Source organism: Gouania willdenowi, chromosome 6 (assembly GCF_900634775.1).
Source record: "Gouania willdenowi chromosome 6, fGouWil2.1, whole genome shotgun sequence".
NCBI classification, from domain to species: domain Eukaryota; kingdom Metazoa; phylum Chordata; class Actinopteri; order Blenniiformes; family Gobiesocidae; genus Gouania; species Gouania willdenowi.
This window is the reverse complement of record NC_041049.1, coordinates 19,649,046-19,676,940: the sequence shown is the minus strand read 5'-3', so window position 1 is coordinate 19,676,940 and position 27,895 is coordinate 19,649,046. Positions and strand designations below refer to the sequence as shown.

The following is a 27,895-nucleotide window of genomic DNA, read 5'->3' as shown; positions in this document are numbered from 1 at the left end:
GAATAAAGTTGACTGCCTCTCTGACAACCTGTGTAAAATTTCAATACACATTAAAATCATTAGTCAGTGTTTTGATTCTACTTTGACTGATTAAGATTGAGATGAATTGAGCTGTATGATAATATATTTGCATGCATGCTGCTCTGATCAATAAAGATTGCATTTGATCGCCAAAAAGAACTGATTAAACTGTTAAAAGTGGTGTTTAACTACAGATAAATCCAAATATTGCTCATTGCTTCGATTGGTGCTGCCTTCCGTTCAGCGTCATATCTTACAAGCTCTGCATTCACAGCTGGTGATATGTTGGTAGTTGTAGTGTCGGGTGGTGAGGTCAGAGCAGTGCAGGGTCAACGACCTCCTCTCTGAGCTCTTCTCCTCACAGCAATTATCCTCCTGCTCGACCTGCAGGTCGCCCTGTAGCACCAGCCTGATGGAGTAAATGTAGGGAGACATGGAACACATAATGTCGTTCATATAGTCGTCAGTGCAGATTTTATGGTTGTTGTTTTTTCCAACTATCTGATTTCTTCTCACCTTGGAGATGACACACAGTAACCTTGACAGACAGGTAGCTGCAGCACGGTGGTACAGTTATCTATTGTGCTGCTGATATTAGACACTTTTGGAGAACAGGTTTGGTCACCTGGAAATAGAGAAAGGATCCCAGAAAAAGGATTTTAATGGATTAGATTTCATTTGAGTACTTTGGTCTAGATTCTTTTAACTTCTGATTGTACTAACATGAATAGCAACAGTGTTGGTCATCCCAGTGTTTTTCCTCCTGCAGAAAAGAACATTACAGAGTAAAGCAGTTGTTCTCAAATTCAGGTATTCCCCATTGGAACTAAAGTGAACTTTCAAGCCCCACCAATAATAATAATAATAATAATAAATGCTCTTTTCATTCCAAGGAATCCCAAAGTGCTACATTTAAAAACACAAACTACAATCTAAAAACTACACAATAAGGAGCGAAAAAGTGACATCATGTTTCATAATGCAAGTAACATATTTCATGAATAAATCAAAACTCAAAAACTACATTAAACTACTCACCTGCATTATGTAAAATGTAAAAATGCTGCCGTCAGAAATACAGGAAATAACAAAACGTTGTTTTGAATCTGTGACAAAAAAGCTTAAGAAAACCAAAAAGGAAATTCATTCTTTAAAGTTCCACTTCACGTGCCAACCTCAATCATTATTTTTGCACTTTAGCTCCACGTTATGGTTTTCCGGTCCATAACTAATGCAGTGTAATAATGTAATGCTCTTTTAATTTCTGCCACATTTTTAAGCTTCTCATTATTACTTTCTTTTATCACTTTCTAGACACTTTAAGAGGCACTGGAGTATAAAGTGAGGGGCTCACTTGTGCTTTTTGACCTGTTTGTAACATTGCATCAACAGGTCTTGATGGATTAGACGTTGTTTGCCTTTTATTAGGATTAACAAAGATGCCACAATAGTGATAATACTTATCATTTATTGTGTGTTGTATGTACCTCAGGGCAGTGTTCTTTGGGACAGACTCTGGTTTCAGTCTGTATACCGTCTTCACTGCAGCTGAAGGACAAACAGGGGTGGGAGGCATTTCTCCATTTGTCTCCCAGCTACACACGCACATACGGAGAATATCACTATCACAATATCACACGAGTTGCTGTACAGTCAGTTTTAATAGCAATTAGTGCATTATAGCATAACTTATAATTAAGTACTTTGTATTTTACCTTGAATGTTTTTCCATTGTAATTGCAGCTCTTCCCAACTACATAAAACCCAGATGAAAGAAAAGTGTTTGATTAAAATAGGAAAACATTTACTGATAAATAAATAGTAAGTGATAGGTAAAGCACACGAAATACATAAAAAAAAACCACAAAGGTATTACTTACCACAAATCTGTTCACCACAGCAAGAGCTTTCAACCAAGTAAGTATTTGGGCCACAGACAGGTGTTGGTTTGACGGGGTTTGAAACACACTCCTCAGTACGTGTTTGGTTGTTACAAGTGCAAACCTTGCAGTTGGATTGCCACACTTGACCAGGCTGAACGATAAAGACAAATGTAGTATAAGAAGTGTTGCTTATAGTGGTACAAGTAGTACACAGCATTTGGATAAATAGTCTGAGGAGACTGATAATGAAACAACGTTGACATGACGTGATGGCCTGAAGTTGAGAGGACGTCTTTGGCGGGTGCGGAATGAAAGTTTTTTCAACGTCTTTTTCCGTAAACGACGTATTCTAGACATCCCAAAAATACGGATAAGCAAAGAGGCCCATTGTGGGTTCGATTCCTAGACCTTATGCTTTCAAGCGCACTTTTTGACCTATTCAGCTACCATGACCACAAGAAAAGATCACAGCATATGAACATTTGAATGACCAAAGTTTGTTGCACCCTCGAAGGTACATTGTCAGTTATTTGAAACATTTACCAAATGAATTGCCTGAAACACTATGACAAAATACAGCATTAAAATACATTTTAATAACTGTTTTTCACTGTAAGAGCATACAATACCATTAATTTTGGGGGATATTGTAATGTTTATATGCAATTGTGTGTGCGTTCGTTAAATTGACCTGACCCGATGACGTCCGAAAAAGACGTTGACTTGCTCAATGGGAGCTCGACATTAATTATTTCTTAAAAAGATCGCAGAGCATAAATGTTAATGAACTACACCTGGGTATATACTTAGTGACTGTGGATAATACTGAATAATGATTTTTAATAAACAGAAGCATGTACACACGCATGTGTCTGTGACTACGTGTGGAATTGCAAGGCTGTTTAAATTTCACATGTGAAATTGCTTCAAACGTTGAACGTCATACCGAGGTCCAGGTGAGGTCATGGTCATGACGTTGGATGCCGATCTATTTTGGACGTCATATAGACGGGCAGATGTGGTCCAGACCGACCGACGTGTTATGAATGTGATCTGGAGGTTCGTGGACGTTGGATGTTTAGTGGGTGGGCTCTCGAATGTAGCCTGTGTAGAATGATGATTCTATTACGAAGATTTGCAGAATACAGCAAAATCTCTTTCAGAGACGTTTCTGGCTATATGCGGACTTATAAATGCATTGTTCCTTACGAGCCACCGGGGGTCCTCAAAGCCAGGACGTGGCAAACATATACAAAGTTTGCCCTTGTGGTAAAAGTTTTCATTACAGTTTCCCCAAAATTAATTTGAAAAAATACAAATCTAAATATAATGTACATAATATACAAATGTTTTAAGTGCCATAAAACACAGTGACTGTAAAAATACATGTAAATTAATTTGTTGTTCTTTTAAAGATACAAGTTATTTTTTGGTGCTCGAGTTATGTGACCACCGTCTTCCTTTCAAGGCCATGCTGGTAGTCAATGTTGTGACTAGCCCGTCTGAAAACAACTTATCTACATTCATTTGGTCCCCTGAGATAAAAAGCCTGTTGTCAAGGTCTGTTTTTTCTCCACATTCTTTCATGGATGTTGATTCAACGCACTGACCTTTCCCTCACTTTCCCATGAACACCTGGGATCTTCGTCTCGGCTCACAAACTCTCAAGGTCATTTCTACGGCAACGCCGTCCCACGTCATCGTCACTGAGACGAACTGTTAGAGACTGCAGCAGAGTCTCAGAAAACAGGCACACGCTCACAAGAACACTGATCACTCCCGCACTTTCACACACAACCCGTTTTTTTCACCGTCTCCTCCGGCCCCGACCCCTCCTCCTTCCCTGCTGATGGCAGCGAAAGGCCTGTAAGGGCAGCTATACGACCTGGAAACTACCCATCCTAAAGACCCATCCGCATGGTGCTAACGTGCTGTTGTATTGAATGGAATGTTGTGTTTGTTGGTTTGTCGCAATGTTTGCTGAGGAGTTTTTTCTTGATCCCAAACTCCACCCCTCTCTGCAAGGGCCTAGTTTGGTTTTGCCTTTTTTTTTTACCGCTTCTTCTTACCCATTGTTCCATATTTCATATCTAAGAAACAGAGAACTGCCCTGCTGCTGGCTGCTCCACTGTTCTCCCGTTCCTGTCCCCCCATGTGATATGTGATTGGCTTTTCATGTTTCTTGGTCGGGAAGTAACTGAAAGTGAGTTGCGGACTGCACCTTTAATAAAGTATAATCAATCAATCAACACATTTTCTGCTGCTTTGATTCTAACATATAACTGTTAGTTTCATGTCACAGCAGCCTCAGGTGTGTAGTATTTAGTTTTCAGTGAAATGACTCTCCCAAAAAGCCTGTTGTATACAGCGCCCACAAAGCTAAAAACATCTCTGATGCTTTTACTGTGATGGGAAGTGGGGTAACTCACTAGTTTTGGTTCTCCACTTGGTCCTTTGCAATCTGCAGGAGAAAACATCAAAAATAAGAGCCAACATTCATTTGAAAGTCTTTCAGTAACTTTTTTTCTCATTAAATTCTTTGTCCACCCTCCTCTGACTCACAGGGACACTCGGGTACGCAGATGTTTGAATGATTTCCTGCCCGGGACAGACCATGTGGACAGAAACAGCCCTCGCTCTTCTTTTCAAGGAAAGCACCAGAATATTGAATTCTGTGCAAAAACACAAAAATAAAATATATGCATATACAATATAATACAGTGCACTCAATTTAAAGGAAATTCATCTTGTTTTCAAACCCTCCAAAACAGAAGTCATCCAGCTTATCGCTACACTCTCTGTACACTAGACCTTTTGGACATGACACATCTGAAACATTAGCATAGTACACATCAAATCAACACATGAAGCTTAGCACAGCACGCTTTTAAGCAGTAATGTGTACATGAAGCGTTAAAAGAGCATACCACAGCTTCCATTGATCAATTTTCTCCAGTCGATACAGAAACCTGCTTCCTTGCATTCCTCTGCAGCTTGCTCCAAAGATGAGCATGAGGTGTTTGTGACGCGGCACGAGTCAAACTCACAATTCTTCTTCATCAGGTTTAGATTCACATGCTTGCTGCAGTTTGCAAAAGCTCTGCAGAAACAAAAAAAGGTCAATGGAAAAGAAAAGAAAATGACAAAAAAAAGAGCTATCAACAGGAAACTAATTGGCATGTCCTCATGAAATATACCAATATTTTTCATATCACTGTGTAGAAAAGTTAACATAATAAAACTTGCTGGTGGTGCAGCACGTCACACAGTGGACTAGGAGGGCAGGAGGTGGTGTAACTGGGAGTCTGAGTGGGTGCTGCAGTTGGTCCAACATTACAGGGTACATTTCTGGGCGCGGAAACACAAGCTGGTTTCCGAGGGTCAGGGTACACCCAGTCATAGGCTGTCTTGTCACAGCATTCGTCATCCTCAATCTGCCCTCCCTTCCGAATGCAGGAGGCACCACCACAGACACCTGGAGTGAGGATGGAGGGGTGAAAAGTACAAAACGTTTGTTTCCAGTGATGAAGAGTAGATAACAACACTATTACCAGTGCATTAGTCTAGCTGAAATTGGAATACCCAAAGAGTAAATATGTGTGACATATTCATGTGTTTAGCCTGTAAATAAGAGCCCACTTTCCTCTGAGAGTAGTTTTAAAACCCTGTCTCCTTAGGCCCTGTTTACATGACAACTTTTTCAAGTGAAAACACAAGCGTTTTGTTGAGTTTTGGCTTTCCGTTTACACGCAAACGGCATTTTGAAAAAAAACTTTTTAAAAACGGGCTCCAGAGTGGATATTTTTGAATGCTTCCCTCTCTGTCTCAGTGCAACAGTGTTTCCTAGACTAAAGGAGGTTTTAAAGGAAGCATTGAGCGTCCTTTTCATAGCTTTGAGAGAATTGGATCGCTCCTTATCATGGCCAACACCTAAAAACTTTTGGGGGTTAGGGAAAGTGGATTGGAAAGGAGATAGGAAGTACTGTTCTGGCGCACCCCACTCTTAAATGTTTTGGTGGCGCTGTTTGGTCACTTGCTGTGGGGATTTCACTAAGGTGTGTATATAGACATAGTTGAGACCGCGCCCTATTTAAATAAACATTTTGCCCATTCAATGTGGAGAGGTGAGTGCACAGAAGCACAAAATGACATTTTTTGAGGGCCCATTTTGATTCACAGCAGCCGTGCACTCCTGATTCCCTGGGGTTTGTACCCTTTATTAGCACGTGGAGCAACATTTGCACACGTTTTAATACCCCTAGACCTTTAGTGAATCTGCCCCTCTGTGTGGTAATTGAAGAGCCAATCTAGTAAATTACGATCTGAGATATGAGGTTTTGAAATTTTGCCAATGATGAGATGATTTTTCCATTTTTGAAAATGATCCATAATCAGTGTAGTAATCCAGATTCCCTCCAAAATTGAACAGGATCTTCCATGGTGTAAGGTCTATCTTTGGTTTAATACTTGTCCAAATCTGTACTTTTGATGTAATCATGCTAACAGTCAAACACTAAAAAAAATGTGGATTAATAAATTACCTCCTTGGTGGACATAATAAAGTACAACTTACCACATTGTCCATGGGTGTTGTTTTCAAAATTCTCCATGGCGAGATTAATCGTGAGGGTATAAAATGGTGTGAGGGAGATATAGGAGCGGATCTGTGGCATGTGGATTGTTACCATGTAGTCTGTTGTCTCAAACCTGAATCCATGCTCTTCGTATGGCGCTTGTATGGTCATATTGTTCAGAGTGGCCTAATGTAGAAGACATAATCAGACCAGGAATCTGAGGCAAACAATTTCGTTTTAAAAAACAAAGGCCTTTGGACGACGTCATACCTGAACTACAAATAATGCTGGGATGACACTGAGAGTAGCTTCATTGTTCTGATAATTCAGGATGATGCCTTTAGCACAGGAGCCTTTGAGGCCTGGCACACAGTAGAAGTTGTCCACAACAATGGTCAGTTGATGAACTGGGGAACGCTCCTCTACAAGGATGTAGGAGCAATCGTCGAGAAAATCAAAGGTTACTCCTTTGAAGGAAATGTAGTGGGGATCACCATAGAGCACACACTGGCCTGTGATAAGGAAGAGTTGCCCATCATTACATATAGAAATGGAAAACAAAATGATGATAAAAGTGACAATGAAATACTGAAAACCTACAGTCACATTTCCAGCTGTCACAGCAGCCATCAGAAACCTTGATAGCCTGGCCTCTTGGGCAGGTTGGAATAAGTGAGTCAGGACACTCCACTGGAGTCAGCTCTATTTTTCTGTTGTTACAGTTCTTCACAAAGCAGTCCTCAGTCCATGTCTCCCCACAGGCCCAGCTTTTCTTCTTCTTTAGGTCTTTGCACCGACATTCCTGTGAAGTTGTTGGTACAGCTGTAGAAGATAGAGATCGTACAGAACATAAATGTTGAAAAATAGAATTTAAAAAAAGCAATAAAAGAACTATCACTAAGCACTCACATTGAGTGGTCGTTGCCAACGGTGCTGTAGTTGGGAAGGCGCTAGTGAACGATGATGTGTTGGTAAAAGCTTCATACTTTGTTGTTGCTTGTCCAGAGGTGGGGGTGATGGCGTGTGTGGTAAAAGATGAGGTCAATAACTCAGTGGAAAACTCAGTGTTAGTAACACTGATGGTTGTTGACGGGGATGTTGCTGTGGTTTGATTTGTTGTTTGTTGAGTTGTCAGGTGGTTTGTAGTTGTCTTTGTAGACGGTGCTGTAGAAGAACTAGTGATCAAACCGTTGGTGTGTTTCGTTGGCGATTCAGTGCTACTTGTTATAATTGGAAGTTGTGTAGAAACAGTTGTTAAAGAGGGGGTGGAAGTTGAGGGTGTCATTGGTGTAGAGATGGTAGAGAGCAGAGTGGACCAGTTTTCAGTAGTTTTTAATGGTCCAGTTGTGGTTGTTCTAGTTGTAGTGGTGGAGCTCATTGGAGGTGACGACTGTGTTTCAAAGATAGTCGTCATTTTTGATGTAGTGGTAGTTAAAGGCGCAGTTGTTTCTTTGGTGGTTGTCCCAGTTGTTGTGGTTAATGATGGGGTGGTAGTGGCGGGGTTTGTTGACCAGAATTCAGTCAAAGTTGAAGCAGTTGCTGAAGTAGAGGCAGAGGAGGTTGGCCTGGATTTAGTAGTGTTGTAAAATGCAGTGCTTGTCAAAGGAGTGGTAGTAGTTAAAAGCATGGTTGTTTCAATGGTTGTAGAAGCTGTTGTACTGGGAATAGTTGTTGGGTAAGAGACAGTGGTGGTTATGGGTGTAGGAGCTGAAAAAAGGATTGAATAGTTGCATTATGCAGAGAAAAAGCACACTTTTTCCAAGTATTAATGTATTTCTTTTATCCCCTAACCTTGTTCTTAAGAGATGGGCGATGTTATCGGCCCACCAATATTATCAACCAATGTCTGCCATTAAATGTAATATTGGTCGACATCTGTATCTGTTTTTCAGACGAGATTAGAAAAATGATATTTGCTGCTCTGCCTCAAGCTTTGTCACTGAATTTACTTTGTTCATAGTGTTATCATGCTAACTAGTGGTGAAAAAGAACATTGTTTGGATTTCCCGCCCTGACCTTCCACTAGAGGGTCCTTTCTTCTCAAAACTGGAAGTCCCAGAACGTATACCGCTGAAGCAGTTGGACCTTCATAAAATGGCTTATTAACCTCAATTCTGTGCGCTAAAGCTATGTCTGGAAGGACTTTCTGTTGTAGACAATGTAATATATCTTGTTGTTCCCTGTTTCATACATACTTAACTAGCTCTGGGCTAACCACTTAGCTTACGGTACCTCACCAGTTATCTTAATCGCTCTGCACCTCATGTACAAACTGTATCATAAATGTTATAAATAATGTTTGTTGCAGAATATTGAAAGGTTATTTTATCTAGATTTGTTTGCGGTTTCACAGTAAAGATCATCAAAGTCTCCTTGTTTGCTGCGGAGTTCCTGCAACTGTTTAACTGCTTGAATAATTAGACAGCTGGCAGTAATTGGCACTTTTTTCATTTCTGAAGTTGAGTAAGTATTGTTTATATGTTGAATACATCCAGTGGGGCATCAGATTAATGCAGATATATTATGTGACCTAAAATTAGCTTGGAGGGGTCTGTGTATATATTGGTATTGTTTAATATACCTATTAAACAATACCAGCAACCAATAACTTGCTGTTGGACAATATCAGCATATCGGATATTGGCAAAAAGCTAATATCGCAAATCTCAATTGTTTCCTAAACCTAACATTGCTAAGCTAAATCAAATAACATCAATAATAGTTAATTGCACAAAGCATCTTTTTAACGACAAATATTTTATACTTACGGCAACGAATCATCCCACTTTCACAGGTGCTAAAACAGAGAAAGTATAAAAAGACAGTTATTAGCTTTTAATTTAAAAAAAATAAATAAATAAAAAAAAAAAAAATATATATATATATTGTACATATATATATATATTGTACATTATATTGTACATTATATTAATGAGGATAACCTACCATTCAATCGAGGCTATCACCAAAACTTTTCCAGGCTGAACAATTGTGTCATTGAAAAAACACGTACAATTTCTCAATGTTGCGCATTCTCCAGTGTTTTCATCATAGTATGGATTCTCCTCTGGACATCTGGGGTAACAACCTTGACCAGGAAGAGAAAATCTGACATTTTTACTGCATTAAAAATAACTTGACTTGAGCAAAAGGGGAAAACATGTTCAGACACTTTGATTTTGGATAGCAATTTTACCAATGACGGTAAAGCTGAATTACAATTCAGAGAAAATGAGTGGGTACCTTCCAGCTTGTGGGTAAAGTTATTTTCTTTGCCACAGGCCATCATCTGTCCACAGGCTTCATAATGCCAGCGACACTGGCCCCGCTCATTGTAGAAGTCACAGTAGACAGCTAAGATATGAGATCATAGGTTAGAGTGGTTGTAAAATAGCACTGTATGGAAAAAGAGGTCTGCTATCTCTGCAGAATATGGTGGAGAGGATGGTAACTGGTTACTTTAGCAATGATGGATAAGAGTTTGGTGCCAAGTCTGCAGTCAATTACAAAGCTTTGGTTAGAAATAAATCAAACTTATAAACTAACAAAAAATCTCCAACATTTTGCTGCACACAAAGGATCTGAGCTTCCTCTGGGTATAAACAGTATTGATGTTCCATTTTCAGTTCAGCCTGTTTGAAATGGAGATACCCAGCAATTTGTATTCCCCCGAGGAAACATGTTCGTTATACAGATGTCTTCTTGAAGACAATCACCATCCATTTGACCATAGCAATACTCAGGATCAAGTACAGTAGTCCCTCGTTTATAACGGGGGTTATGTTCTAAAAATGACCCGCAATAGTTGAAAGTCATCAGCTTTATTTTTTACAATTATTATACATGTTTTAAGGCTGTAAAACCCCTCACCACACACTTTATACACTTTTCTCAGACAGGAATGAACATTTATCTCTTCTTTAAACACTCTCAAAGTTCAAATCTTGGTAGATTTTAAAACATAAACCTGTTTTCAAACATACAGCACTTCAGTGTGACACTGCTAGCGATCAGATATTGATGCCGAACGCATTTGGAGTCTTTGTTGACAATGACCGAGGTCACGAAAGGTGAACGCAATATAGCGAGGGACTACTGTAGTGCAAAATTGTCTTAAGACTGTATCGTTTCAGTCTCTCTGGTGAATCTGTTCATCAGCCTTAATCCTGTGCAGTTACAAGATCTGAACTTACGACACAAATCTGGCGTCCTCCAATCGATGCAAACATCTTGGTCACTGCAAGCTTCTGCATAAGCTGCCACGGAAGTGCAGAAGCCCAAGAATTTCCCTTCAAACTCACAGGAGCAAGACTCCTGCACACAGGCGCGGTAGTACGGCTCCGGATCCACCTAAGGAGTGAAAACCAACACAAATGAAAAAAGAGTTTTCATCACTTGAAAATATGATTTCTTAACTGTTGAATGCTTACTTTAAAGTGGCACTCTTTGAACGTGTCCCCTGTGAGGATCCTGCAGCGTCGCTGGGCCCAGGCTGAGCAGTATGAGTTGCGCTGACATGGAAATACCTCCGAGGTCACATCAGAACAAGGAGGCGAAGCCATCTTCCAACTGTTGCCAAACGCCACAGCACTGGAGAACACTAAAAGCATTTTACATTTTTTTTTAAATGTCCAAATTTAAGGTAAAACATAAATGTAAAACACAACCAATGGGAGATGTACCTGAAGAGCCATCTATCTGCAGGTCATTCTTCTCACTGGCATCAAAGTTCCCACACAGTCCACATACTTTGGTCTGTAAAAAACACATGAATCCAGCTTTAAAAATTAGAAAAAATAACCAGTACATATTCTAAAAATAAACCACATTTGATGCTTTTCCATTCCATTCACTCACCCTCCAACTTTCATCTATTTTGATGGTGATACTTGTGTGTTTGTCCCATATGAGTGTTATTCCACTGTCGGGCACTGATACTATGGTGTATAGTCCCACAGTGCGGATGGTGTAAAGTGAATAATGCTGCAAAGTCCAGGCTTTGTGGATTTTCTTGGTCACCCTCATGTCACTCAGTGTAAGAGTCACTTTGTCCTTAGATGAAACAGAATTGGGTGAGACTGTGGATGTGGATATGATTATCATGAAATGTACTTTAGTGAGAAGTATCCACCTGCAGGTCTACAACGATAGAGCGTGAACAGGTGAGTGCCTCGTCACAGCAGGGCACACTCTCCACCCGGATCGAAAAGGTACCATTTCTGCTTCCACAGTAATCCTTACGCGGGAAAGACAGAGATTAACTGTGGCATGTGAAACAAATTCAAAATTTTTTTTCAAAAGGATCAGTTTTCAGAAGTGAAACAGTTTACAAGTACTCACATTACTGTAACTGAGTTGCTTTTATGGGTACTTTTTTTTGTATATTTCTAAATCAGTAATTTTAAGTGATTTGTCACATATCTACACCTAACAGTTACTGAGTAAATTATAATTTTTTGTTTTGAAATGATCAATAGACATTATGAAACTACAAAAAAAATGAAATGACCAGACGACAATCAAATGCATCACATCATAGCCGACCAATCAGATTAAACATAATGCACCGTGCCAAAGCAGTATTGAATGTTGGTTATTTTCTCAGTTTTAGAGTTTATAAATGTAACTATACTGAGAGTCTGGGACATTTTTTTTTTAATTTTGAATTTATTTAGTTTTTAAAAGAATTGTACATTTTGACAAACCTTGCATTTGTGGGAAATAAATTAAGTTTCAATTGTGCAAGATTTGGTCTTTTCTTTTTAAGTTTATACATAAGATGTTTATTGTAAGCAAGGGAACCGAGGCAAGATTTATTATTAAAAATAAACGTAGGGGGTGAAAGTAACTAGTAACTTTTACTGTGACTACTATTTATTTGAGCTACTTTTTGCTTGTACTTGAGTATTTTATGTATGACTTACTTGTACTTAAGTACAATTTCAATCGAGCAACAGCACTTCTACTTGAGTAGTATATATCAGCACTGTACACATCTGTACTCAACCCAAATGACAAAGTGGATAGTTAAACATTTACTTTATTTTGTAATTATTAATTACCTTGACACCTCTTAAACAGAAATAACCCAAGAACTGAAATGACACTTAATTATATGTATTTGTAGTTGCATCCCTTTTTAATGATTTCAAAAATGACACAGATGTACCTTGAATATAGATGGCCTACTGTATTCATGTATGCAAAAATAAAAATTAAAGATATGCAATATTGTGACTCCATTCTGATGTAGTAAGTTCATCTGTAGCTTACAGCTGTAACATAATCCCTATTTAAACTTAAAAGTGGTGATATCACAGGAAATGCCATTAAAATATCCCAGTGATCAACAAAGATGATTTGTTTCATTATCTTAGGCCAAAGTTGAGCTATGACCTTTGATGTGACATTTAATTTGATCATGTATCCACAATATCATTTCAGAGGGATTTATTTTTTTGATGCATTTTAATGGTTGTACTCTTGACATCATTGAAAATGAGAGAATGCCCTGAATAATTTTTTTAAAGATTAAATAAAGGTTGAATGAATGAATGAATGAATGACTCATGCAGAAAAACCCTGAAAAAGATGTATGTCTTTCAATCTCATTCTGGATTAAAACTTGTAGTTCAGCCAGAATCCATGATGGCCACCATCCTAAATTTTGAAAAATGCAAAAGGTTACCCAAGTAGCAACCAAGCTAATTTTACTCTCCTGTCTCTATAAAGCATGTTTTTGTTAAAGATTTTACAGTAGCCTTGTCAACATTGCAGGGTTTGATATGGGACCTATCTCAGTAGCAACTAGACAATCAGCTGAATGCAAAATTGGAACATAAAATTGTAATAATCTATTATAGTTTTGTGTATCTTTTTTAAAAATTATCTATACTTGTTGGTTAGATTGCTGTTTTTATTTGCTCTTAGGTTCTTACCTCCACAAGCGTGTACTGACAGTGTCCATCAAAGCGATACCATTTGGAGTCAAAGGTCTGGTAATGTCCTTTCCCGTAAACCTGACACCTTCCTGGACATGGGTCGTTTCTGCAGTGCCATTGTCCTCCACCACACACACTGTTGGACCAAGTTGTGTCATGAAACATGATTTTTGTGGGGATTTGTAAAGAAGCACTCTCATTATGTTTTACCATGTTTTACAGTTGGTTTTCACTTGCTGTCCTGGGCTGAAAACTTTGCCACTGTACATACAAGTACAGTTGTACCTATTAGTGCAATGTCCATTGTGATCCTCAAACTGACCATAGGGACAGTAGCAGCCACTTTCACAGGTTACTATGCCCGCCCGGAAGAACCCATCCCACCATCCAGGATCTGACCCACTTGCCTGTAAGGACCACCAAACAGAAATTAGATATGTTACAGTCGAAAAGTAAATTTGATCACATTCTGTTTCATGGCCTCCCACTCCCCATTGCATCCTCGTCAATGTTTGTAAGAAAGCCCAAGTTGTGAGCTGTTGTATTGTTTTTCATTATTGTATCAGTGATGTATTTAGCTGTTTGTTTTTAAGTCGTAGATGTTTTGCTGTTCTTCTCCCGTCTTTTCTAGTTTTCGTCTATTGTGTTTGTGGGGCTCACTTAGTGGGCTACACAATTACCAATTTAGAGGCCAAAACTGTCACAAAAGCATTTTCTTTGGAAATCAGATCAAAATAGAAAGGAAGAATAATAACCATGTGTGGCCATCCCTTGAATAAAACCCATGTCTCATCAGGGCTCAAGAAAGCTATGGTGACATGTGGGTGTCTGTGAAAAAACTGGTCATTGCTCATACCAGAGGTGGGACCAAGTCCTTGTTTTGCAAGTCAAAGTCAAGTCTCAAGTCTTTGTGCTCGAGTCCCAAGTCTAGACAGTCGAGTCTCGAGTCAAGTCCCAAGTCTATACAGTCTAGTCCCAAGTCTATACAGTCAAGTCCCAAGTCTATATAGTCTAGTCCCAAGTCTATACAGTCAAGTCCCAAGTCTATACAGTCAAGTCCTAAGTCTATACAGTCTAGTCCCAAGTCTATACAGTCAAGTCCCAAGTCTATACAGTCTAGTCCCAAGTCTATACAGTCAAGTCCCAAGTCTATACAGTCAAGTCCCAAGTCTATACAGTCAAGTCCCAAGTCTATACAGTCAAGTCCCAAGTCTATACAGTTTAGTCCCAAGTCTATACAGTCTAGTCCCACGTCTATACAGTCAAGTCCCAAGTCTATACAGTCTAGTCCCAAGTCTATACAGTCTAGTCCCAAGTCTATACAGTCAAGTCCCAAGTTGAGTCCAAGTCCTAAACTTTTCTCCTCAAGTCCTAAACAAGTCTTTCAAAAAATTAACTGCCCAGGCACCGGTAAGGACGTTTTTGGTTGAGATATCCATACGCTTGTTGTGAGACGAAAGCTTGTAGCACAACAAAGTGTAACAAATGTAATGCCCCACTCCTACAATCCCAGATACATATCACTCTTGTCATTATGGCATGACTCGTCGAATCAGGGGGCTCAAGTCAAGTCCAAGTCTAGAGTCACTGAGTCTAGAGTCTGAGTCTTTTTTTGATTCAAATCAAGTCGAGTCAAAAAGTCATAAAATTGGGACTCGAGTCCAAGTTGAGTCCGACTCTCGAGTCCAAGTTTCCCATTTCTGGCTTATATCTTGCGTGTTTTTACCAATGTCATATTTACATTTGATTGTCCATTAATCAATGGATTTGATTTTTTTTTCTTTTTTCGGTGGGATGATACACTGAGTTGACGATAAGATAGATGATAATGGTCTCGCGATAACAATACAATACAGTATTTTTGGAAAGGGAAAAAGACAGAAAGAAAAAATTGCTGTTGGGAAAAAATAACCACAATAATTTGACTTTGGACATATTTACATGCTTACAGTGGGTATGACCTTCTCAACTCAATAGGAATATATATATATAGTATATATAAAACATGTCCATCTGGTGTGTAGTAGACCATGTGGATTTTTTATTAATCCGACCCCTCCCCCATTTGCGATACCACCCGTACCCTTGACAATAACTCTTGGGACGTTTGAATAGCACTTTTACCACTTTTACAATGTACTGTATATCCTACACATAACTTATGATACATACAGCTACATGTCCCATGGGTTTGCTGAGACTGTCACATGTCTTCTGAGTGGTGTCAACTGGATTCTCGGAGCAGTGAATGCAAACTTTCCCCTTTGTACAACCTAAAAAAAAAAAAAGGAACAATGACTGAATGTAATCAAAGAAGTCTGGAAATGTAAGTTCCTATACTTGAGCTGTTTATCACAAATACACTTATAACATTCACAGACATATTTGAAACCCTTAGCAGACATTCAATATGTAAATAGTGATTTAAAAAGTGTGTGTATATTTACCACAGCTCCTGGAGCAGTGCAGTTCTCCATTCTGACAGACACTTTGGAAGACATGATAAGTTATTATGTTAATAAAATGCATTTTATTCACACCGACTGTCAGGGTTGGGGTCAATAACATTTTTCAGTTACAATTACGTTTTCAATCCTCCATATTCAATTACGATTACGGTGAGTGTCATTTTTACGGAATACAATTCATTTGCAATTGTTTTTTTTCCCCTGAAAGTCAATTACAATTATTTTCTCAATTACTAAAGTTCGTAAAATTACAATTGTATGAACTTGTATTCACTGCATATAGCGCTCAAAAACAGCTCACATGGGACCAAAGTGCTTTATTAATGATCTTATGTACGTAGTATGTATTTTGGCGTACCGTGTGCTCGTCATTTATAGACCTCTTGTGATGATTGTATATGCTTTTGTGTATATGTTGTATATGTTGTAGTTTTAGCATCTTTACATTTACATTTTAGTGCATTGATTATAATGTCCAAACAGGGACAGAGATAAAATTTAGCAATAGCTACAAACATCAGTACAGTATTGTTACTCTTTGTATCGTCCCTATTTAAATAAATTCTATTATACCCTAACTCGAACCCACTAACACCTCACATGTAGCTGTAAAAACTTGATATGAAACATGTTTTAATAATTGTTAACTACATGTAAGCTATAGAACTGTAACATGGTTCCCCAGTGTTATGCCAATTACAATTACAAAGTCAATTATCGAAACTCAAATGCGATTACAATTATAATTATGTCCTGTCATCATCAATTACGCAATTACAATTGTAATTGACCCCAACCCTGCCGACTATAACAGTGAAGACAAACAACCATGAGCTCACCACTGTCTTCCATCGATAACTACAGGCCCAGGAGGGGTGGTGCCACCCCGGTGATGACACGTGCACTCCACCTTTGGTGTGCAGATGTTCCCCTCACTCAGGTGAGTTCCCTCAGTACAGCCACAGCCTTCCACAGCATAATCTCCCAGCCCACAGCGAGGGTCAGAGCCAGACAGGGAGCGACACGTGTGGTTGCAGCCCAGCATTTTGTAGGAGAAGTCCAGGTTCTTTTGACATTTCACAGCTGTGGTGGAACATTTATACTGGCACTTTTACCATCCAAATTGAAGGGGAAAACCAGTTCTCTCAGTTTGACATACCAGTGGAAATTGTCTCCTCTGATTGTTAAAATGGTGTTTACACTGTTTAAATGAAATGGTTGTACTAACTTGGTTGTGTTTCTTGTGCACATAATTGGCAAAATGAAAACTTTACTTGACAAAAAATCTCTTGTATTACTATATAACTCCCTCATTCTTCCTTACATAAATTATGGCTTGGAAATATGGGGAAAAAACAAAAAATCCAATACTCATTCTATTTTCCTACTCCAAAAATAAAAATGATCACTATAGCAGATTTCTATGCACCAACAAACCCTATTTTTGTAGAACTAAATGTATTGAAAATCCATGATCTTGTTGATCTTAACACATTAGTCATGGTGTACAAGGCACATAGGAATCTTCTCCCTCCTCACATCCAGGAGATTTTTGAACACAGGAAAAGTCAGTATAACCTCCGAGGAACTGGAACTTTCAAAAAAGTAAAAGCTAGAACAAATAAAAAACAGTTAATGTATTTCTGTAAGAGGTGTTAATCTGTGGAATGATTTGAAAGATCAATTAAAACAGTCAAAGCTTTCAAAAAGATGTATAAATCTACTATAATTCAAAAATATATAGGCTCAGGATGAATAAAGTACAAAACTAATGAAAAGACTGTAATAGATCTATAACGGATGAAATGAATTAAATGATGACATGATTTAGTTTAAAAATATATATATAAAACAAAATGAAATTTATGAATTTCTTGTTAAAATAACTACTCTAAATACATGTGTATTTCTCTTCTGTTGGACACTTGAAATTGTTTATTATAAATCTTTGTGTTTTTGTCTCGTGGAAGTCTGTAAACAGGGTTAGGTATAATAAGTATTAACTTCAGTCTAAACACTTTTGGTCGTGCTGTATGCAAAATAATGGAAATTTTTTGTTTAATGTTTAATGGAATGAAACTACCAATTAAAATACTACGACTACATTAGTTGTGGCTACTTAAAATTTTAGGTTTAATGTCTAAAAAATTAGAATTGTCTTTCTTCATATAGGAAATATATATAATCTGAACAATAAATAGTAATTTGGCACAATTCTTCTATTTTGTCATTTTTAGTTGGTAAAACTCAAAACCACAAGTTCTTAAGTATGAAAAGTATTATTCTGAAACAAAAATAGTGAGTTGTCACAACATTGACTTTCTGTATTTTTTAGTTAGTAGAATAAATATTGATAAATTGCCTGAACAAATAATAAGTAGTTGGCCAAACAAATATAATTGAATCTCAAAACCTACGTTTTTTAGTTTTGAATCAAAATGTAAAAATATAGTGCAGCACGTTGCCTTAGTATTTTGAGATTTTGGTAAATGTGTCTTTTTTGCAGTGTACTGGGACTTTTACCATCCAACTTAAAGGTGAAAACCAGAGTGTGCGTATCACTTTACATTATTTTTGTACTCACTGCAGTTGTAGGTCTTTCTCCAGTCGCCGACTGCCACTCCTAGACTGACACAAGCTTTAGCATAGCTGCTCAGTGACGCACACAGGCAGTGCTGCAGATTACTGTCACAGTTGCAGGTTCTCAAAATACAAGTCTGGAAATATATATATATATAATATTAAATATTTGCAGGAATCCATGAGTGCAAATGCCGTGTCTATTGTGTAAATACTTCTTACTGTGAGGTAGGGGTCCACTGGGATATGCTCATGGCACTCAGCAAATATACCACTAGGATTAATCAACACCGAGCACTTTTGATCTGCAAATATTTCTGGAATAATTCAAATGAGATGATTAATAAAGCTTGCTTGGCAAAATAATCCCAAAGTCATGTCACGACTTTATTTTTCTTTTTTTTACAAATCCAGACATTGTCCTTGTGCAAATAAAATCATAATACCATTATCAGCGTTGATACACGAAACTGGTATGTTCACAGGACAGGAACCAACACTCCAGGACAGAGCAAAAGCCTGAGCGGAATTCTCCACCATCCCAGAGCTCGTAGTGAAGTCATCAGTGGTGTCAGTGTTGCTGTTTCCACAAAGACCTGAAAAGCAGTCGGAAAATGGGTGTTATAATACTACTAGATGATTGTTTTGGCTGCCGGACTGTTGTACAGTTAAATAAGGATGTATTATTCAATTTATTCCCCAGACGAATGAAAGACATAAATATAATATAAATATACATGTTGTTGAAATATGGTAGATCCTACAAGCTCAATATGGAATTTTGGAGGTTTCCACTTGAGGAGTTCAAACTATTGATGTAGCTGGTTATGATTTACAGTCCGCATAAACAGGTGAACGGTCGCATTTACTGACCTTGGAGTCGCTGTTAGCTTACCAATAAACAGGAAGAGATTTGTCACTTTTATAATAAGTATTGACTATAGACCACTGGGAGTGAGGCCCAAGGCCAAGACAGACTGACTTGATAATAATGTATCATGTTTCTGCAGTCAGTGCCTTCTCCTCTTCCTTCTCTGTCTTCTCTGTTTCAGGTGTCGTGAAGCTGATGATGGCAGTTCCTGATCTGTGGTTCTCAACTAGTCTGGGACACTCTGATGTTCTATCTCTCTATCCTGTTCTGTTGGTCTTTCTGTCCACTAACCCCAACCAGTCGACGCAGATGGCTGCCACCTCTGAACCTGGTTCTGCTGGAGATTTCTTCCTGTTAAAATGGAGTTGTTTCTTCCCACTGTCACTAAATGCTTGTTCATGTGGATCTTGTTGGGTTTTTTTCTTTCTTATTATGAATTATATATTTTGATAAGCGCATTGAGATGACTTTGTTGTCAATTGCGCTATATAAATAAAGTTGAATTGAATATTGGCCTTACTGTGAGACAGAAGTATTAACCACATAAACCCCACTGTACCTCCAATTGGTATGTTTTTGTTTTATTTGGGATTTTATGAGATATTTCATAGTCAAGTTAGCGTTTTTGAAAAACAAAGAGGAGTTAGGAAATGGCCATCACGTTTGTTTTGATAATCAGACGCACTTCAACTAGGTGACGTAATAATCTGATGGCCGCGAAGGTTAGTGACGTCTGCCGTGGTGAAAAAACTACAAATTTCCGAAAATGGACTAAAAGCTCATTTATACCACTTTCATCTGATGGAATCTAAAAAATCACACATTTTGAATGTAAATCAAAGGAAAAGAAGCAACCAGGCTATGAGGAACAAAAGTGAAATTAAAAGAACATCACAAATATGAATTATGTTGAATAAAACATAATGTGGCTAAAAATGTCTCTGTTTTCTTATTCTTGAAGCACAGTGTCTGTTTTATGTCAGTTATAATCTGATAATATCTCTTACATATAATATATGGGTTTTAAATTATTAATTTAAAGTTGTTCAAGACATAGTATTGCATTGAACTTGCATGTTCTCCGTTACTTGTCAGCACTCGGGTGTGCATTTCCCTTTAAATTTTGTCGCCGCAAGGAATTGTGGGTCAGTTTTATCTCATCTGCTTTGGTAAAGGATGCATCAGTGTTTCCTCGGCTAAAGGAGGTAAAAAATGAAGCATTGAGCCTCCTTTCCTGAGCTTAAAGAGAACTCGGACGCTCTTTATCACGGCCACCACTTAAACACTTCCGGGGGTGAAGGAACAGTGGATAGTAAAGGAGATAGGAGGGACTATTCGGACGCAGCCATAGGGTTATGATGACCATTCAGAACAACACAAAATTCTCAATAAATAATTAATATAATAATTATATTTAAGGATTAAAAAAAGTTTAAAAACATACATTCATCAGATGCATAATTTAAACATCAATGTAAAATCTAAATGTGGCCAATTGAAATAAAATGGAGTAACCTAGTAATAATAATAATAATAATAATTCAAATCATTAAATACTTTCAGTAGGTGTAGGACGAGCCTCGGACCTGAAATATTGTCTGTGTTCTCCCTTGGTGGTGTAATGTAAAGCTGGATCTCGGGGGAAACCTGGACTTGGATCTTCAGACCAAAGTTTGTGTTGACTTGAACATACATCGAGGACTGCCAAAAAACCAGGGTATGATCTGACAGGAAGAGAACCGATCTATTAGTGTGTCATTAGGTGTAAATAACCCAATGCTCAATCACAACAACTGTTCACCAGTCTGATGAAGTTCAACCATCTCTTGATCTCCGACTTTAACCATGTTGTGTGTGAATGTGTAGGTTTCCTGAAAAGTCAAATAGATTTCGTAGTTATCATGAGCCAGTACCTGGAAAAAAAAATAGTGCATTGTTTGATACAAACCTGTAAAATCTTGAGAGTAACTTTTTTCACTGATGTTTCTTTTTCATGAAACTCAATTTTTAACATCCAATTGGGGCCCTGTAAAAAACAGGAGAAAACTAATTACTTCTCTCCACATAAAAAGCTATCAAATCTTCATTTTTTTTACTACTAGATGGGAAAAAAGCAGCACCTGCGAGGCCACATATGTGCATCTACCAGGAACTTCATACTCTTTCCCATCAAATGATGTCACAAACGGCCCTTCGATGATGCACTTGGACAGGCAGAGGTTTCTGGTGCAATGCCACTTTCCTCCTTCACACAAACTGTACGAAAAATGAAACGTGTCTCACAAACTGTTTTGTGTTTTTTTTTTTTTTTTTTGTAACTAATATGATCTCACAGGTGTCACATTTCATTGCAACTTACCATGATTGACACTTGGTGTTTCGCATGTCTCCTGTTTTGTAAGTCCTCCCAGAAAAAACACAGGGACAGCTGGACACATTAACACAATGAAAGCCATCCTCATGATCATTGAGGACCAAACCTGCAACACAGTTCAGTAAAGAGGTCAAATATAACTTGTGTAAGGAAAACCAACACTTCTTCATGAGGCTAGTGGACTTCTGAGAGCTCACCCTCTGTGCAGACACAGGAATCGGTTAAATCCTCAGTGTTGACCCTGCGGTTCTGATGGGAGCAGCTTGGAACAAAGGGATCACTTTTTTCTGCATAAATCAGATCTCCAGGACAAGTCGGCTCAGCTGCAAGTGAATGCATTAAAAATAATTCATTTAAAATATATCTTAGAACAGTTTTTCCAAGGTTCTTGATTCTTGAAGCTCCCCACCTTCAATCCAATGGCTTCACATTTTATTTTGCTGCTCCCCTTCATTCTCCAGGTTGAACGTCATAGTGCGCGCAAGTGTTAGTACTCAAGACCGATCTCAAGACCCCATTTTGAAGGTCTTGGTCTGGTCTTGGTCTCAGACTGGCTCTGGAACTCTGGATCTTCAGAGCACTGATCTGCTATTCTTCAACTTTATTCATGTGATCATAAGAAGAAGCACTTGGAACTGTTCCTTATTAATCAATGTTGTAATTTGATCTAAAACATTAAGCGTTAGCTCACTGATTGTTCTGCCTACTTGGATCTCTTTCCTAGTGTCTTATGTATCAGATACCTGCATCTGTCCATCTTATTTTGAGAAATACCTCTGAACACTTTATATAGGGATTGTTCACCCGACAAATAAACATCTTATTTACAACTATTTCAAATAATTCTGGAATTATCAGTGGCTTTTATATACACACAAGGATTTTTTATTTTTTGCAAGAATTTATATGAACAAATTGGTCAAGATTTGAGATTTTTGCATGTTGTGCTTTGAAAGAGTTGCAGGCACCTTGTTTTTGTCTGTCGAATGTATTTAAAGAAAACTACATTTAAAGAGAGAATGTTCTTTAACTGTTCAACCTTAACATGGTTTTAAAATGGATTTATGTGGTCTTGGTCTTGACTTGGCCTACTTTGGTAGCTCTTGTCACCTGGCAGCTATTCTTAGTCATTCACATGCAATAGGTGAACAAAAAACACTTGTAATCCATTTGTGCGCAAATTCAATTTAGCGCTCTTTATTTATGATCATAGTAAAATGGACCATAACTCACTCAGTGCCATTGACGAGATAATTTGTCATTTCAAATCCAAATGCTCAGTGCCATTGACGAGAAAACTCGTCAATTGTATTTTATCACGTAGATTACTAAAACACAGCCTGGCGGAGGTCCCTCATGAATATCTAAGCTGTAGTGTGATGTAGTGACCAACTGGTGCCCTAAAAATGGCAGCAGCGCACCTTTAGATGTGAGATAGGACCTGAGAGGATTATTGATTATGCTGCGATCGTGAGATTAAACCATCAACTAACCGGGCTAAACGGGTCATCTCTGCGTGTCAGGAGGAAGAGGAAGTTACGTCTGTGGGATTGACGGGGGGAGCAGATCAACTGTGAGCCAGATAGCAAAATAATAGGTGACATGTAGGTGGTAGCAGCGCACCTTTGGATGAGAGATTGCCCGTGATGGGCAGAGCTCAGAGGGAGAGGAAAGGAGTTTATGAGACAGAAAATGGCAATGACATTTTTTTTTTTTTGGAAAAAGCCTGTTTTCTCAGCTTTTTGCTCTGAAACTGTCGATTTGTGTAAAACTTGCTCTATTCAACTGCTGATTACGGAAGAACTAAACAAGCTAAACAATTTTTCAGACTGTCATAGTACAAAATATTCTGTGGGTCTTTAAAAATCAGTCAAAATGCTCTAAAACGGCTAGCACTAAGGGGGGTAGAAATTTTGAAAATGGCTGGCACTGAATTAGTTAATTGTCTTCAATGGGAACTAATGGGGCAGTGTGGCTGCACTAACGACAGTATCATCACTACAGACAATGTCTATGGCTTGGATCTCTTTTAGCATCATTTGTTAGAGATTTAACCAGCTCTTTGGGGACCGTGACATTAAAATGACATACCACAGTCAGTGAGCATTCTCCATTTGTTCCAGATGAAGCTGCTGTTTCCACATTGCTGAGTGATCTCTTTAAAGAAAGCACAGGCGATGTGGTCACTGCTTTCATAGCTGTTTATGTTCCACTCACACAGCTGTAAATATGATATTGTTTCAGCATGCAGGCAATCCAAAGTGTGAGAGAAGAAAGTCCTGCATTGCTGCAAAAAAACACAGAGAAATGATAAGAACAAGGACACGGCCCACTTTAAAGCATATAATAATAAGAAATATTTTTTTAAAAAAGTGCAAAAAAAGGCAAACAAGACATGTAAGGACAATTTAAAATGAAAAATATAATCTTACATTAAAGAAAGTTTGCAACCAGAAACTTACTATGTTAACAGCTGATAGAGGATCTTTAATTTGGCAGAAGTCCTCTGCCAGTGCACTGTTAGTGATCAGTTCATCTTTGCTGCCTTGGACAAACAAAATGAAAAATTTCAAGAAGTTTGCAAATTTTAGACCTAAAAGTAATAATAGTAGTAACAAAAGTAGTAATCTCTCCATAATTTGATTGATTGTCTTAAAACTCCAACAACTTCATGGATTTACTTGACCCCAAACATTCTACAGTAGTGCGACGTTTCTTGCTATAAGTGGTGCATTAGGAGCGAACAAATGATCAAAATAATGTTTTTATTCTTTCTTCTTTTAGTGTTTTTGCGTAGATTTTGCCAATTTGTTGTAATCTTTATTCATTAATGTATTCAAGTAGGTTTCTCCTTCTCAACGTAACAAACTCTTTCATCACCACATATTATATGAAAATGTTTGTGATATCTTTCTCAGATTTTTCACCAATCAGGGACCCTTAAATTATATTTAAAAAAAGTCCTTATCAGTAACCATTTATGACTAATAAATCTATGACTTCTGGAACACAAGTATTTCCAACAAATATATCATTTCAATCTTCATTCCTACCTGTGTTGTTGTGGATTCCACACAGTCCAGTCATATCTGTGCTCAGATCCTGCTCAAGTTCCACCTTCCCAAACCAAAAAAAAGTTGTTTTAAATATTAGAATGTATAGTTTTAAATGCTAAAATGAACTTGATAGATAATAATAAACCATCGTCTTACCCACAAAGTGTCAATTCCTCCAGCTACACTGTGCCAAGTGACTGACAATGGAAGCAACGCGCTTCTCAATCTCGTAAAGATGCCAAAAGGAAAAATGTGCTGATACGTGTGGTCGTATGGAGGAGAAACTCTGTCAATAAAGAGCAAACAAGGTTCTCATTCTCTCTATCCTTCATAGAATTAAGGAATTAGGTTAGTTATAGCTCAAACTGCCTGTTAGTTTTCATGCAATGTGGGATAAACTTTAGCATCACTGTATGCAGTCTTCCCTGTCACTAATGGATCAAACATCAGCGCACCAAATTCAAAAGTCCTAATGTAATATTTTTTTAGTATAAGAGGTAAAAAATTGTGTTTTTGTTGCAGTTTTTTCCTCACAGCTTTGTTAATAATTTGAAAGCAAACCTCTGCTTCTCCACAGTGATATCCCCACTCTGCAGAACAGTCTTTATTTTGTTGACGATGATCTGAACTTTTTCCAAAAGTCCGTTTTCTCCTCTCTGCACAGTGATGTCACATTCAACCCGGTGATGGGTAAAGTGGGTGAGGGTGAAGGGGCAATTTGATCTTATGTAGTAACTGGAACCATTGAAAGGCTGGATGACACCACTGCCGAATGTCCTGCAAGTGTCTGCACGAGGGAACAATCAGTTAAAAGATGACTTTAACAGTAAAAATCCATTTAGTGCTATACTCACATTTCTGAGTCTCGGATGGTGTCACAGTCGTATCTGGAACAAGAGCTACGAGAAAATGATTCAGTCAGAAAAGTTATCAAAAGGAACTAAACAATCTGCAAATGAGAAGGGCGGAAAAATCCTTTCTTTAAATTTCCCATGTGATGTTAAACAGCAGCTACTACTTTATGGAACATTTACATATTTTGCAAATGTTGAATAATCATTTTTATATGCTTTTCTCTTTGCTTTTGCCTGATTTTTACTACATTTGCTACATATTTGCATAAAAAATAAATACATTTGATATAGGGGATCATATTCTTTTATATCTATTGGGATTAGAATCCTGAGTTTCCTGAGCCATTAGGCATTAACACTGTGTATTAACCACACTGTAATTCACAGAGTTTATGCTGAAAAAACAAATAAACAAGGAAAACAGAACTAACAAACACAGGAAGAGCACATGAGAATAGAACATGAATAATGTTATAATATAATATTTACCAAAATACCATTAAAAAAACATCATCCTAAGCCTGTTTCAAGCATCCAAGTTAAACTTTACACTGTACAGAGATGTTTTTCTTATGTTTATGTTACAGATTCTCTTCAAGTGATGCCAATGTTATAGACTAGACAAAGACACATCTCTAAAGACAAAGAAAACGACCAGCAACTTGCATCAACTGATTCCAAAAATACCCAATTTGACTCCAAACACATCATAAAAGGCAACAACAAAATGACGTATTAGCACACAAAATGAAATAAAAGTATACAAAACAACAGCAAAAACACATAAAACAAGAACAAAATACACACAATTTCTCAAAAGACACACAACATGACCAGTAAAATACATCATGATTCCAAATATAAACAAAATGAAAGAAAAATACAAATTGACATCTACATTTACCGATAAACAAACAAAATGAATCCAAAAACACACAAAATGACTACAAAAATACATAAAATGACAACAAAATGACAGCAAACAATCTAAATCATAACAAAAATACACCCAAAATGACATAAAAGTACTAAAAATGACATAAAAGGTCACAAAACTATAACATTACAAAAAAATGACTAGCAAAATACATAAACCTCGTCCAATACACAAAATGAGGACTAAAATACACAAAACTACAACAAAAAGAAGGCAAAAAACATGTTTTTTCCTGTAATACTGTTCAAATTGGTCATTATTCTAAATGCTGGCACAAGTTTTGATAACGTGGCTCTCAGATAATAATATTTTTGTGGCACCCGCTGTGATCAAAGTTGCTCATTTCTTTAGCTCTAAAATAAATTGCTATTATCTCATTGAAATCAGTCAAATGTTCAGATAAAAGCTGATTATCCATAATCATTGCTGATCAGCAGAGTACCTGAGGCCAAGGAAAAGCTGACCAACAGCATCCATGTCTGTGGGGTCATTCTGCTGATGCAGGAGAACACCTGAAAGCACCAGTTCCCTACCTCAGCAGACATATATAACGTCATACGCCTGAATCACCACCTTCCGGGCAATGTCATGCACTCATCAGTAGAAACCAACTCAATAGTATTAAAGAAGAAATAAGGAAATCATTAAACAATAAGGGGGAAAAGCTGCTGGGTTACAGTGCACCTAACTGACATGCAGTCCCGTGGGAAATCGAAGGTGAAGAAAAGATCTTATTTTAAAGCTTGAAATTCAAGCCCATTTCCTTTGTTTAGGCTTTGTTCTTAAAGAAAGGTTTGATTAATTGTAGGATCAACAGGTGAACATTTCCAGTAAAGATTTAACAGCTCTGAAGAGGAAAAAGTATCATATCAGGTCCACCAGCTTTATCCTTGATATTTAATATGAAAGTTAACAAGTAAAAAAAAAAAAAAAAAAAAAATAGCAATGCTTACATACTTTAACACAAAAGGAGACAAAAAGATGCTGAAATACCTGAAGAATAAAACAAAATTTAAATGCAAAAACATACTAACAAGATCAAAAAGCAACAGGAAGGCAAAAACACATTTATAACAATAATACATAATAAACGAATAAAGGAATTACATTTTATTACGTTTTTTTTCCACTGACATTAATGTTAGCAAATACTGTGCGAGTGAAAACTATAACAGTTTGAGTACTAACTACTAAAACATTACAATTGATAGCTCAGCACTGTCAGTGCATTCGTTTCCAGACTTGTGTTACATTTACATACACGATAGAATATATCCTCTTTTTCCCTTTGATGTGTTTGCATTGTTTTACATGCAATAGTATTAACATATCAGGA

At 37.6% G+C, this 27,895-nt stretch overlaps 1 protein-coding gene across 1 annotated transcript; it reads right to left on the bottom strand.

Annotated features, from left to right (window-relative positions):
- Positions 1 to 207: 207 nt before the first annotated feature.
- On the bottom strand, positions 208 to 27,061 carry LOC114465697 (mucin-2). Its single transcript, XM_028450871.1, has 44 exons — positions 27,002 to 27,061; positions 25,623 to 25,667; positions 25,330 to 25,555; positions 24,925 to 25,054; positions 24,766 to 24,829; positions 24,175 to 24,257; positions 23,804 to 23,999; positions 21,910 to 22,035; positions 21,698 to 21,818; positions 21,459 to 21,594; positions 21,287 to 21,364; positions 21,140 to 21,209; positions 20,925 to 21,062; positions 18,914 to 19,063; positions 18,690 to 18,784; positions 18,472 to 18,604; positions 16,727 to 16,970; positions 15,867 to 15,907; positions 15,588 to 15,692; positions 13,630 to 13,774; positions 13,417 to 13,555; positions 11,610 to 11,714; positions 11,336 to 11,530; positions 11,161 to 11,233; positions 10,909 to 11,078; positions 10,672 to 10,828; positions 9,722 to 9,832; positions 9,425 to 9,566; positions 9,247 to 9,275; positions 7,388 to 8,185; positions 7,079 to 7,300; positions 6,749 to 6,990; positions 6,478 to 6,664; positions 5,151 to 5,379; positions 4,832 to 5,004; positions 4,664 to 4,733; positions 4,467 to 4,576; positions 4,334 to 4,365; positions 1,902 to 2,055; positions 1,737 to 1,774; positions 1,509 to 1,616; positions 745 to 784; positions 538 to 646; positions 208 to 430 (listed from the first exon to the last, which is right to left on the bottom strand). Exons 1-44 carry the CDS (start codon positions 27,048 to 27,050, stop codon positions 268 to 270), a joined length of 6,171 nt encoding a protein of 2,056 aa, XP_028306672.1. The 5' UTR covers positions 27,051 to 27,061; the 3' UTR covers positions 208 to 267.
- Positions 27,062 to 27,895: the final 834 nt, after the last annotated feature.

Excerpts from the sequence above, each read along its gene's own strand:
- LOC114465697 (XM_028450871.1), bottom strand. The coding sequence starts at position 27,050 with ATGACCCCACAGACATGGATGCTGTTGGTCAGCTTTTCCTTGGCCTCA. Across the intron at positions 24,258-24,765 it reads TGGAATCCACAACAACACAG|GCAGCAAAGATGAACTGATC; the intron begins GTAGGAATGAAG and ends TGTTTGTCCAAG. Across the intron at positions 21,210-21,286 it reads TTACTCTCAAGATTTTACAG|GAAACCTACACATTCACACA; the intron begins GTTTGTATCAAA and ends TTGACTTTTCAG.